At 37.8% G+C, this 14,496-nt stretch overlaps 1 protein-coding gene across 7 annotated transcripts in view; it reads left to right on the top strand.

The window, feature by feature from the left end:
* Positions 1 to 14,496, top strand: part of ANKS1A (ankyrin repeat and sterile alpha motif domain containing 1A) — a 229,081-nt gene that overhangs the window by 187,437 nt on the left and 27,148 nt on the right. For 6 of the 7 annotated variants that reach the window (XM_031965020.1, XM_031965019.1, XM_031965018.1 and 3 more), the window contains one exon: positions 11,372 to 11,478. In XM_031965020.1, coding sequence (XP_031820880.1) covers positions 11,372 to 11,478 — 107 coding nt within the window. Of the gene's footprint in view, positions 1 to 10,635; positions 11,479 to 14,496 lie in introns of those variants that run through there. The other variant, XM_031965024.1, reaches the window with a different exon arrangement.

Genomic DNA, 14,496 nt, shown 5'->3' with positions numbered 1-14,496 from the left:
TGGGTGTAGCTGTTCGTCCATTTGATCAATTGAAACTGAATTAGGTCTTTGTCAAAGAAATCCGCCCATCCAGAATTCCTCATACATTCGTTGTTGGATATAATGATCTTTGGTTCTGTCATTTCACTTAGCATCAGTTCTGTAATTCTCCAAGCTTCTCTGTATTCATCTTGTGGTCATTTCTTACAGAACAATAATATTCCATAACATTCATATACCACAATTTACCCAACCATTCTCCATTGATGGGCAGCCACTCTGTTTCCATCTTTAGCCACTAAAACAGGGCTGCCACAAACATTTTGCTTTTAAGGTCCTTTCCTTTCTTTGTATCCCTTGGGGATGCCCTAGAAAACTGCTGGACAAAGGGTATGCATGTTTGATAACTTTTGGGTATAATTCCAGTTGCTCTCCAGAATGGTTGGATTCCCACATCCACCAACAATTACGTGTCCCAGTTTTCCCAATCCCCCTCCAACACTCACTTATTTTTTCCTTCATCTTAATCAGGTGTGTAGTGGTATCCAAGTTGTCTTAATTTGCATTTCTCTGATTAATAATGATTTGGAACACCTTTCATATGGTAATAATTTCAATTTCATCATCTGAAAATTGTCTTTCTTCCTTTGACCATTTACAATTGGAGAAATGGGTTTCATAAATTAGAGTCAGCTCTTATATATTTTAAATGAGGCCTTTATCAGAACCTTTAATGGAAGATGTTTTCCAGTTTGGCTTCCTTCTAATCTTGTTTACTTAGTTTTGTTTGTACAGGCTTTTTAATTTGTGAATCAAAATTTTTAGGATCAATAATTTCTAGTTTGTCTTTATCAAAATTTTTCCCCTTCCACAAGTCTGAAGGTAAAACCATTTCCTCCAATTTGTTTATAATCCATTCTTTATTCAAACTTTAAATTTGACTTATCTTTTCGGGTTTAATTTTCCAAACCAATTTCTATACTAATTTCCAGTTATCCCAGCAGTTTTTGTCAAATAATAATTTTATCCAAAAATGAGGATCTATGGGGTCAAACCTAAATTGCTATAGTTGACTATTCTTTTTGAACCTAACCTTTCCCACTAATCAACAACTATTATTAGCTAAATGGGGGATCTTTTATAAAAGTTTTAGATCCAGGTAAGCTACCCCTTTTTGATTTTTTTTCATTAATTCTTTTTGGTTCTTGACCTTTTTTATTCCATATGAATTTTGTTTTATTTTTCTAGATCAAAAATATTTTTTGGAAGTCTATTTAAGAAAATAAATGATTAAAGGGATACATTTTATTATATTTCCCTTGCCATCAGGGGACATTATTTTTCAATTGTTTAAGTCTGACTTTATTTGTGTGGAAAGTTTTTTAAAACCCAAAACCGCTTTCCTTTGGTAGATAATTCCCAAATATTTATGCGAGAAGATTTAATGAATTTCATCTCTTTTTATTTTGTTGGTGATGAAAAAAGTGAGGATTTATGGGGTTTATTTTATAACCCCCAAAGGATTATTTCTAATACTTTTGTAGAATCTCTAGGGTTCTTAAGTAAACAATTCCAAAGATAAGTTTGGTTTCCCCCTATTCGTTCCTTTAACTTTCTACTCTTATTGGAAGTGTTTCTAATACAATTTAAAGAATGGTGACAGTGGGCAACCTTGTTTCCTCAATTTACTGGAAAGATTCCAGTTTTTATTCAAGATGTTATTGATGGTTTTAAATATATTCTATATTTTAAAAACCATTTTTCCCTACCTTCAAATTTTTTATTAGGAATGGATGTTGTTTTATCAAATCTTTTCTGCATCTATTGAGATGATCATTTTTTTATTTGTATTATATATAAATGCAATAGCCTTTATATTCCATCCGCATTCCTGGTATAAACCCTTGATATGGAATCCTGGGATGATTTTCTGAATCTTTGCTAATATTTTATTTAAGATTTTAGCATCGATTTCTTAGAGATTGGTCTATAATTTTCTTTCTCCGTTTTCCTCCTGGTTTAAAATACCATGTCAAAAGGGTTTGAGGACCTTCAGTCCCTATTTTTCAAAAGTTTAATACAGGGTTAAGTTCTTTTGTTTGGAAATTCACATTAAACCATCTGTCCTGGGGATTTTTTTCTTAGGGAGTTGGTTAAATTTGTTCTTTTCTTTTTCTAAGATGGGACTGTTTGGAATTTACTTCTTCCCTTTTAATCTGGGCAAGCTTTATTTTTTGAAGGTATTCTTCCATTTCATTTGTTGTGTTTATTGCCATAAAGTTGGCAAAGTAATTCCTAATTATTTTAATTTCCTTTCATTAGTGGTGGTTCTCCTTTTCATTTTTTAAGACTAACAATTTGTTTTCCTTTTCCTTTTTAATCAATTTTAAGGGTTTGTCTTTTTGTTGGTTTTCATAGAACCAACTCATTTAAAAAGTTTTTTTTTAAATTTTTCCCCAAGGTTTAATTTTTAAGTTTTTTTTTTTTGCCCCTTTTTTTCCCAAAAATTTTAAATTGAAATTTCCCTTTTATTTTTAAATCCAAATTTTTGTATGATTCCATTTTGTTCTTTTCTTTAGAAATTTTTTTTTTTGGGTTCAAATATTCCATTAATTATTTTGAATTTTTTTCATTTTCCCTTAGAATTTTTTTATCGTGGTCTGAAAGGATATTCACTATTTCTCCTTACTGCATTTGGTTTTGAGGTTTTTTGTCCTAATATATGGTCTATTTTGTATAGGTTTCATGAACCTGAAAAGAAAGTGTATTATTTGTTTTTCCAGATCATCATTCAATTTTCTGTATTCTATTTACCTCTTTGACTTCTTTTTCTTATTTTTTTGTGATTTGTTTATCTAATTTGGAGTGCAATTTAGTCTCCACTATTTGTTTTGCTTCATTTCTTCTTGCAACCTCTTAATTTTCTTTTAAAATTTAGATGCTCACCACTTGGCATATATGTTTAATATTGATATTGTTCATTATTTATGCCCTTTGAAAGATATAATCCCTTCCTTTTCTTTTTTAATTAGATCAATTTTTTTTTGCTTGTTCTAAGATCAGGATGGCTACCCTGCTTTTTTGACTTCACCTGAACCACAAAGATTTTGCTCCATCCTTTTTTACCTTTATTCTCAGATCTCCCTGCTTCAGGTGTGTTTCCTTAAACAACATATTGTAGGATTCTGGCTTTTAATCCATTCTGCTAAGCTTCCTTTTATGGGGGAGTTTCCCCGTTCCTTTATGGTTAAAATTACCAATTTGTATTATTGCCATCTTGTTAACCCCTTTTATGCTTTCCTCCCTTCCCCCTTCCCTCCTTCCCAGTATTAAACTTTGAGCACCACTTGCTTCCTACCCCCTCCTTTGGTTCCCTCCTCCCCACCTTAGGTTCCTCCCCCCTATCACCCTTTCCTCTCAGTTTTGTACCCTTCTTGCTTATTTTCCCTTTTCCTTTTTCCTTTCTCACTTTTCAATGGATGGGAGAAGTTTCACTATATATTGAATATGTTAAACATTTTTTCTTAAAGTCAATTTTATGGCGAAAATACCCACTATATTCATCCCCCCCATTCTTTTCTCAGATATAAAGGTTTCCTTTGCCTCTTTTTGAATTAGTACCCCCCTTTACCCTTTTTTCTGAAAAATTCCTTTCCACCTTAATTTCAGAACAAGGTATAATGTATTTTTATAATCTTTAAGCATAAATATGTTAAGATTTCTTTTTACCTTTTTAGGTTTTTCTTGAGTTCTATATTTGGATCAAACTTTCTTGTTAAGTTCGGTTTTTGCCAAAAAGGTGAAATTCATTTTTAAAAGACCATCTTCTTCCCTGGAAAAGTCTCATTCTGGCTGGGCAATTATTTTTGGGGCACCCAGTTCCTTAGCCTTTGAATATCATATTCCAGGCCCTTGATCTTTCAATGTGGATGCTGCTAGATTTGGGTGATCCTTATTGTGGCCCTTTTAATTTGAAAAGTTTTTCAGTTTGGATATTTTTCCTTTTTTGAGGTTCGCATTTTGGCCACTATATTTCTTTTTTGATTTAGGATCCCTTTCAGGGGTGATAAATTTTTCAATGTCTATTTTCCTCTGTTTCTATTACTTCTGGGCAGTTCTTTTGATAATTTCCTGGAAAATAGTGTCCAGGCTCTTTTTCATCGTATTTTCTGGGGGCAATGATTCTCAGATTGTCTCTCCTAGACCTGTTTCAGGTTTTGTTTTCCCCAGAAGGAATTTCACATTTTTTCTCCATTGTTTGGTTTTTTGGTCTTGTTATTTTTCTTCTTGTCTCCCGGTCATTCAATTCCATTTTTTTATTCTTATTTTCAGTGAAGTGTTTTCTTCCTTTTTTTATATCTTTTTCAATTTAAAATTTCTATGGAATGTTTTTCCATTTCCCATTTATTCTTTTTAGTGAGCTATTTTTCTGTTTCCAGTTCACTAATCCTATTTTTTCAAATTTTTTTCTTTATCCATTCTGTCTTTAAGGGGTGGGATGACTTCTCCAGACTCTCTTGTCAAGCCTCCCTCCTTTTCCCATTTTCTTGTGCTCTCTTTGGAGAGCCTTTTTAATTTTCCAGGATTCATCTGTCTGAGGAACAGATGTCTCCTCCTTGGGGTTCACCTGAAGATAATCTGTTTTAGTCTCCTGGGTTTGAGTCTGTTCTCTGTCTCTTAAAAAGCTGTCAATCTTAAAGTCCTTTTTAACTTTTTTTCTTTTTCAAGAAAATAGAGAAAACTAAAAAAAAAAAGGGGAAAAAAACCCAAATGGAATCTCTTTTTGGGGGGGCTGGGTGGTTCAGGCTTCCTCTACAGACTGGGGGCACAGAGGCCCACAGGACTGTGCTGCACCTGTGCTTGGACTTAGGCGTGCTGAGACGCTTTGGGGGAGGGGGGCCGGTCTCAAGGAACCCAGCTGTTTGGGGTTGTATTCTTCACCCCGTGTTTTAGCTTCTCTGCTGGGCTCTGACTTGCTGCCAGGCAAAGTATCCCAACCTTGGTGAAGTTTTCCCCGCAGAGATGGCTGGATCCACCAACCCCTTCGGTCTGCTCAGCTGTGGGCTGCCTGGAGCTCCTGCTGCCCCTCCCCAGCTTCCCAACCTAAAACCGTCCCCCTCAGCAAAAAAGACCTTTGTTTAAAATCTCAAGGATGCTTCTCTTTCTGTTTTTTCAGTTAGGCTTAATTGACTTGTTAGATGGATTCTGAGGAAAATGGGGCTTACAGCTGTGTGCCTCCTCGCCACCATCTTGGCCGGAAGTCTTCGGCTAGTTTTCTTAGAGGCCTTCTGGAGTCTTGATTTCAGTGGAGAAGTGCAGGAAGCCAGGCCAGCGACCAGGAGCCTGACTGAAAATGGAATTGAATCTCATTCCCCTTGGCTCTAAGACCTTCCAGTGTGCTTGTCTTCTGTGGCTCTCAGTCCTTGCTTATATGTGCCACACTGAGTATAAACCAATCATTATATCACTAGGAAACCATTATTTATTGTAAGATTAAATCAATCATACTGAACTATTAATCACCATGCTAAACTAGATAACCATTATCTCATCAATTCCACTGAATTAGCACCTTGTAAGAATCCTTGTTTCAAGTTCAGAGCTCTGGCCCATAACACACACAGACACACACACACACATCATGTTGAATACAATAATAAATTAAGCATATCAAGGTTTGCTAATTTTTAGATGCAAATGCTCACATTGAAAATTTAACAGTTGAGGGGCCAGCTAGATGGCACAGTGGATAGAGCACCTGAGTTCAAATGTGGCCTCAGACACTTAACACTTCTAGCTGTGTGACCCTGGGCAAGTCACTTAACCCCAATTGTCTCAGCAAAAAAAAAAAAAAAAAAACAAGGAAAGAAAAAAAGAAATTTTAACAATTGGCTCTTGTAAATTGATCCTAGTTGACTCTGGCATATCCCGATAGACACCTATTATTAAGTACCATGATCCTGAGTAAATTACTTAATATCTTTAGCCTCATTTTCTTCCTCTATTAAGTAGAGGTTTATATTACCTTATAGTATTTATTGCATAGATCTGTTATGAGAATTAAATGTGATAATGACCACAAAGCACTTAGTAAATCTCTAGGTGATATGTAAATTGCCTCTGTAAATGAAGGGCTCACTAAAATAGGATATATCTTTCAAAGGAGAAAGACTATCATTTGAAGGGTTTTATTCAAATCCAAGAAGCTTGGAGTGTTAACTTCCATCTTTGTGGTTCTATTTGTTTCCTTTCCACTATTATTTTTCAAGTGTAGATTCTGGGGTTGTACTATTGACCTCTACCTCTAGAGTAGCAGTGCCTTCTAGTGCTGTCTTGCAGAGAGATTAAGATTGGTATTAGAGAATTGGTATTAGAGAATTTTGGATTTGGAAGCTTGACTCCTACAGGAATCACTTTTAGGATATGTGACAAGTAGTCATTCAGCTTCCACTTGAAGATATATTGTGATTGGAAAGCTATCACTCTGGAAGTGAGGAATTTGTTCTTATATCATTCTAAAAGCTACCTCTTTGGCCATTTCTTTTCTTTGTTCTGTAGGTCCAAGTAAAAGTAGTTAATTCCTTTTTTCCTAAGATACCTGAAGATAGCTTTGTTATCCCCAAATTTTATCTTTGATTAACTAAACATTTCCCTTTTTCTTCAACCACTCCACAAATGGCATGATCCTTTTGTCTTTTCCTATTCCAGCATCTAGTTTTTCAATGTTTCTTCTAACTTGTAAACCAAATTTTATCTTTGGTTTCTCTTTATCATTCTTGGCACTGTGAGACAATGAAGGCCTCATACCAGTCTAACTCTGAATTTTATGGATCCATTTTTTCTGAGAGGTCATTTCTTCTTGTTTGGCCAAGCCCTAATCATTAGTAAGTGATATTTCCTTAATTAGATTGCTCTTTTCCTAGGCTAAATGTACACACACACACACACACACACACCCCACTCTCTCTCTGTCTCTCTCTCTCTCTCTCTCTCTCTCTCTCTCTCACATACTTACAATTCACACTACCTTGTTTTGTCCTCTCTTCCAATTACAAAGGCATTTATTTGCCCTATGAATAGAATAAGTGGTGTGTGGTGACAGATAAGAATTCTGGACTAGGAGTCAGAGCCTTGAGTCTTGGGTCTGTCATTTAGTACTTGTGTGACTTCTGGGCAAGTGACTCTCTCTGGACCTCAGTTCCCTTCTTTATAAAATGAATGGTTATCCCTATTTTAATTATTTCAAAAGCCTTTTTTTGAGGACCACAAGATTCATGTATATGTATAAACTTCTAATACTATTTTTATTAAGCTGCTATTTTTTAATTTTACAAACATTAGCCACAGTTCAGCTATAGCTATTTTCTACTTTTCTTCCCCATCACTAGTTTTCAGAAGAGGTAAATATGCTTGCCCTTAATCCCTAGTTTGAGGATATCTCAAAGTAAGACTTTACTTCTTAGAGCCATTTTTCTTATATTAACTAGAAAGTTATTACCTCCTGAATCCTTTTCCAGACAAATCATGGTTACAGAATGAGTCTTTGATAATAGAGCCTTATTTATTATTTTTAACACTTCCTTTTTTCCCCTCACTCTCAGTCTACAGGATTCTGCAATGAGAATTGACTACTTCATGGATAACTCTAAGAGGGACAACACACACACACTCCCATTTGAGTACATGTTGATTTGTCCTCTATTTTCTTCTGTACTTGATCTCAACCTTTCTAGATTGGAAAAGTAGTATTGAGAAAAATGGCTGCTATATCATTCATAGACTCTAGTATCTAATCCTCTGCACTAAGGTCTCCCAGACCTCTGGTGTCTCTTTGCTGTTAAGCTGTGATGGATGCTCACATCCATCAATTCAGCACTGCTTGCTGACTATAACTGATTTACTAGGCAGGATTCAGCTCTCTTCAGGAACAGAGAAACAAAGATCCTCACCGCGGATAGAAGTGGAGAAGGTTTTTTTCTGTTGGTTTTGTTTTGTTTGCTTGTTTTGTTTTGTTTTTGATGAGTAGTGGTAGGAATCCAATTTAACACTAGCTTTTTGAAGAATTGAAAGAGAAAGATCTGAGACCTTCATGTTTGTTGTTCTACAAAGGAGAGGGCTCTTTGGCAGGCTGCCTTTTGGATAGTCAATTTGAATCTTGATGTTGCATCATAACTATTACTGGTGTCTGATGTGCTAAAGGCTGAGTGCATCCCTTTTTGTCTGAAGAAGCAGCGTTTGCTTTATCATATTTCTTTGGACTGTAAGGCAGTCAGATTGCCAGAATGGAGAACTCATCATTTGTAGAGCCTCTCTCATTTATATTTCCTCACTTTTATTTGTTACTTTCCCATACCTCTAAGAAATTTTGCTTGGGTCCCCACATCTCCAGAAGACCAGTGAATTTCAATTTATCTCACTGGCATTACTATGGGCCAGTTGTTTTTAAAGTAAATAATCCATGCAGCTCAAGAAGAAAGAAAATAATTTGTTCAAGTTTTTGCCAGACCTGGTCTATTCTGAAAGCTATTTTCTGGTATTTTCTTTTTTGGATCTTTCATAATTTATTTCTAGATTTTCTTCCTATATCTGGAATCCTATATTTACCAATTATTTCACTATATAGAGTTTTCTCCTCTACAGATTACTTCTAAAGCATTGAAGAGTTTGTAATGATCCTATGCTATGAAGTTGATTTGTAAAAATAAGTAATATAACCATCTCATTTCAGGTGCATATAAGGTTCATTCCCAGCTCCCTTTTAGTCTTTGTCAGGCCCGTTCCCACTTTTGAATGGTTTGGTAACCTCTCTCACATTTTTTCCTGAATTTGTTTGATATTCTCATACGAATAACACTCATTGTGATTTATTGGTTTTATTGTCTTTTTATCACTCCCTGTGGCCTATGGTTTTAAGCAACAAAAGGTACATACATTCCCTAAGTGGAGGGAATATTTACCTGTGGTAATTTACTCAGAGTAAATGGTACAGGTTTTTTTTAACTTCTTCCCCACTGCTTACCCCTTCCCTTGTTTTGTAAGGCTGTTCTCCTTGTCCCAGGAAACTCTTGGCAGGAGCTGCTGGCATCTTCTTTATTCCTCCCAACAGTTCATTTTGAAATAATATCACCATCCTTTGGCTTTTCATTCTTTAAAGATAGCAAACTTGCAACCTCTTAGTTTTTGTCTTCCTCTGTCATCCATCTCAGATGAGAAATCTGTCATTGCAATTTTATGACTATGATGCTTTCTTCTCTCCTTTCCTGGCAGCTGCAGCTTTTGCTCAGATCTATGCTGTATTTTACTGAGCTAGGAGGGGGAGGAGGAAAGGGAGGAGAAAGGGAAGGGGAGGGACAAGTCATTCCAGAGTGAGAAAGGACCAGGGAGCCAGCAGCAGGCAGAGTGAAGCCAGAGCTTAAACAAAGCATTCTGCTGCGCCCCTTAACAAGGACACCCATTCTGCTTGATAAAGGACCACAGCTGTGCAGCTGTGTAATTACAGAGAAGAAATGAATCAGCTGTTGGGCAGGCAGACTCTGGGAGTATCCAGGGTTCTGCTAGTTAGCTTCCTGGATCTCATTTTTCCCTAGCGAGGGACTAGGCACATCCCCAGGCTCTGCATCTATCATCGCTGCAGTGTATAGCAGAGAGATCACCTAAAGCACGAGAGCTCTCACCATCTGTTCAGCAAGAGGCAGATGAAGAGAGAGAAGAGATTTGGAAGAAGGTTTTAGTCTCCAGGTTTTGGTGGCTCATCAAGCAAGTTGGCAGTGTCCCGAATCTGGGGGTAGAAAGTGCCCTGAAGTGTCAGGAATGGCTCTTGACATTCTGAGAGTTCGTTGGAGGTGATGATGATTTTGTAGTTGGCTCCTTTTTCTTCTTCAGTTTCTTCTATTCCATTTCTATTGACATTTGCCTTTGGAAGCCAGATGCACTTAAACAGGCTAAGAAGCAAATAGATGTCTGTACATTTATCGCCACAGGACTTCAAGGACTACCAGGAAAGTGTGAACTTTTTTTCTCCCTTGTTCTATTTCCTTCTCCAGTTGTAGAAGAAGAGTAGCAAGTGACTGTCTTCTCTTATTGGCTCATTTCCATAGGAAAAAGGACAAGATCTGGGAATACTATGTGTAATATTTCCAAGGGGAGAGTTGGTCTCATTTATCTCTAAGCCAAAAAGATCAGCTACCAGCCATAATAGACTCGAACCTGTCAACAGACAACTATTCCCCCTTCTTTTCCTTTAACTGCTTGTTTTTAGAAAGAACCAAATCTACCTCTTACTCTTGAGCTCCTTTCTGTCTGCTTGGGGTCAATCATAGAATCATTTGTATTTAGAGGAAGAAAATGAAGCTGGGCAAAGTCCATGCCCTAGAGAGTACTCTGGCAATATAGAAAGTGGACAATGCTCCACTACTCCCTTTTCTCTAGACTTTGTGAGATGTTCTGTTTACCAGTAACCCAAATCTAGATGTTGAACTGGATTCTCACCTCAGTTAGCTGAGCAATCAGTTGGGATGCTGTGCTGTGGGGGAAGTGATTCCCTGCCTGAGCCAGGATCTATAAGTCCCAGCCTTTTGCTGTACTGTACTGAATAACAGGAAGAAGTGGTGGCCATGGTTTGCTTATTTCAGGATTGCTGGGGGAAAAAAAGTAAAATCATTTTTGCTCCCGCTACCCTTTTCTGTGTGCTGCTTGACTTGCATGTGCTGGGCTTCCACAAATAGCTGATCATTAGCCGGGAGTGGCTGTGGCTGCTGTGGCTGCTGCTGCTTCCTCTCTTGAGTCCAGGCTATGTGTTTGTGTCTCTCCGCTGCATGAAGATGTCTTTTCTCTCTTGACTGATTTGTGCTGCAAGGTTATAGGACTTGTCCCTGACCCACAGGACAGGGTGGTGCTTCAGAAGTGGTGTGGATAAGGGGACTTGGCTTATGGGCTAGCAGCAGCTTCTCTTTCACCTTGAGCTCCTACTGGGACAGACTGTCCGGAATGCCCCAGGGCGAATGCCGGCCCCTCCCTGATGAGACAAAGAGTTGACAGACTTGAGCCACCACTTGGGGATTGGATACCCACCCACCCCCAATGTGTTTTCAGGAAAACCCAAAAATCAGTACATGTGTCACTGCAGCCTGAGCCATGTTCTAGCCTTTGGGGGTTAGGTGCAATACCCCTTTAAGAAGAATAGTTTTTATAAAGCCACAGAAGCTCTGGTCCATGGTCCATATACAGAAGAGGAATTGTGGATTTGATGCTCTGTTGCACCTTTGTACTTAGTTTGGCTGCTTGATAGTAATGACTATGATGTGGCAATGCCATCTGTCTTCCTCTGAGTGCCGCTGCTACCGCCTTAATGGTTTTTCTCTTTTCAAGCGACTGCCAATTCCTCTCTCGTCAGGTTCACGGATGCTGGAGCAGAGTGTCGGGGAGTGGCTGGAGTCAGTTGGTTTGCAGCAATACGAAAGCAAGTTGCTTCTGAATGGCTTTGATGATGTTCGTTTCCTGGTGAGTCCTCTCCTCTGTAGGAATTCTTTAGGAATAAGAATTCTACCTGAAAGAAACATAACTTCTTAACACCCAATTTCTCCTGCCCTTTTATCTAGAGTTTCTCTGCTTTTTGACAAAAGGAATCAGCATGTAGCAGGTGCTTAATAAATTTTTATTGACTGACTTAAAAAAAAATCCCAAGTACAATCATATTCCAGGCACAGCAAACTGAAATCTTAGACATCTGAAAATCAACATGCATAAATGATTCTCCGAGCCGTGTGTCACCTTACTATGCTCTTTATCCCCTTCCTCTTATTCCAAAAAGCAATGGACTTAGAGTTTTGGACTGTCTGCCAGGCTCTTATCAAGAAGACATTACTAATTATATTTTGGTCCTGACTTCATATGCTGAGCCTCAGGTAGTTTGCCCCAAGTCAGTATCGGAACTTCTGACACAGATTGGAAGAAGTGGCAGGAGTTAGCGCTTCACCTGCATGCCTCAGTACTCTGCCTTGTCTAAATTGGGTAGGTCCTCCTTCCTGAGATACTGTGGGACTGTTTAGCTCCTCATTTCTTTTCTTTTCTTTTTTTCCTTTCTTTAGCTCCTCATTTCTTTTTCTTTTTTCTTTTCTTCCTTCTGTAATTGGGGTTAAATGACTTTCCAGGGTCACACAGCTAGGAAGTATTAAGTGTCTGAGGTCACATTTGAACTCAGGTCCTCCTGACTTTAGGGCTGGTGGTCTATCCACTGCGCCACCTCTCTGCCCCTTAACTCCTCATTTCACCTGAGACTATATGCCAGGACTAGTTTGCCAGCACTAGTAATTAGTATTGAGAATTATCATTGATAATCTGATAATTAGTAATAATGTAATACTCCATTCTCTTACCAAGAGACTTGGACAGTGTTCTAAAATTCCACATCCCTGGAGCCCACAAGCAAATATAAATAGAAGCCTTGCAGAAGTTTTGGCATACACAGTTTTGAAATGAGGAAACTGAGAAGTAGTGTGGTCACATAGTAAATTTTTTTTATTGTTATAGAACCCACTTATGGGTGCATGAGCGCCACCCCCTCCCCCCCTTCACACACATACATGCACTCAATGTGCCCTGAAGGTACATGCAAGCTTGCCATAGGTCTGCTGCCCAACTGAAGTGACAGATTGGTCTTTACCCCACCCCCACCTGAGAGTAGCTGTGTTACAGGTCATGTCTGACTCTTAGTGACCCCATTTGAGGTTTTCTTAGTAAAGATACTAGGGGCTAGTTAGGTGTCTTCCCTGTGGTCACCCAGCTGGTAAGTGTCTGAGCTCACATCTGAATTCAGGTCTTCCTGACTCCAGGCCCAGCCAGTACTCTGTCCTCTGTTCCCTTATCTAACTGCTTCTTAGACAAGCAAGGTTAAATGGCTTGCCCCAGCTAAGTGACTGGGGCCAGATTTGAACCCAGGTCTTTCTAACGTCTGAAAATTGAGAGATAGCTAGTGGCATAGTGGAAAGAGCATCAAGAATGCTTGAGTTGATATTCAGCCTCAGACATCTCCTACTACCTATGTGACCCTTGGTAAATAACTTGTCCTTTGTTTTCCTTAGTGTTCTCTTCTGTAAAATGGGAACAATAATAGTACCTCCCTCCCACATTTTGTAAGAATCAGATGAGATAATATTTTTTAAAGCATTTAACCCCATGCCTGGAGGGTAGTAGGTACTGTATAAACACTTATTCTCTTGTTTCTCTTTCTTTAATCTAGATCTTTAGACTCTCATTTTTCTTTTCATTAGATGTCAGTAGAAGCAGTGAACTTCAGAATTAGTCCCTCTAATTAAGAGATTAAAAAAGTGGTTCTTCTGTTTAGGAGAGCAAAATCCTTAGCATTCAGTAGGACATGGGGTATTCATGCCCTATCTCCTTCTGTACCAGAGGAGCCCCAAGAAGATGCCTGAGTTGTTTGTAACTTTGTAATTTTTCTATAACTACAACCAAATTGCTGGTGTTCTTGGGGTCATGTAGCAGATTTTTTTTTTCTTGGATTCTAGGATTATTCATGAAAAGAACCCAAAGTTTCTCTCACCAGTACTACCAACTTCATGTTAATAATGCCATCTTATTTATCTATTGCTTTATAATTTTTCAAAGCTTTTTCTTATACATTATTATTAGTTAAGAGTATGACATGAACCTCCAAAAGCCTTTTGGAATCTTTCCCACTTTTTACTGTTTACTGGTCATCAGGCTTCCAGAAATCTTTGATAATGTCATATACATAGTCATATATCATTGCCCAAAGCTACTCAGTTGATGAAAACAGTGTGCTTTGGTCCACATTCAGACTCCATAGTTTTCTCTCTGGATGCAGATGACATTTTGCATTACCGAATTGCTGAGAAGAGCTAAATCTGTCATAATTGATCATCACACAATCTTGCTGTTATTGTGTGCAATGATTCTGTTCATTTCACTTAGCATCAGTTCATGTAAGTTTTTCCAGGATTTTCTGAAATCAGCCTGTTCATCATTATATAGAACAATAATATCCCACTACATTCATATGCTATAATTTATTCAGCCATTTTCCAACTGATGGGCAGCCATCCAATTTCCAATTGCCCACTATAAAAAGCTGCTATAAACATTTTTGCCATGTGGGTCCTTTTCTCTCTTTTATGACCTCTTCAGGATATAGACTCATTGGTGACACTGCTAGATCAAAGGGTATGCACAGTTTGATAGTCCTTTGGATATAGTTCCAAATTGCTCTCCAGAATGGTTGGATCAGTTCACAACTCCATCAACAATGCATTATTGATTGATGCTATTTTTAAAGGAGTCACCTAACTTCTAACTTCTTTCCTCACTCTTCTCTATAGTAGGAACTTCAGCTGGATTGTTTGGTTCTGTTTGCTAAGGCAGACAACTTTACATGTTTTTTAATTTTGAATGAGTAATAAACTTTAAAAGTGCTGGTAGATGTATGAATATGTTTATTAGTGTTAGTCCTATTTCTCTAATAGTTTAGAGTATAAAAGTCAT

Source organism: Sarcophilus harrisii, chromosome 4 (genome assembly GCF_902635505.1).
Source record: "Sarcophilus harrisii chromosome 4, mSarHar1.11, whole genome shotgun sequence".
In the NCBI taxonomy this organism is placed as follows: Eukaryota; Metazoa; Chordata; class Mammalia; order Dasyuromorphia; family Dasyuridae; genus Sarcophilus; species Sarcophilus harrisii.
Note: the sequence above shows the minus strand (reverse complement) of the source record. Positions and strands in the feature narration are given on the sequence as shown.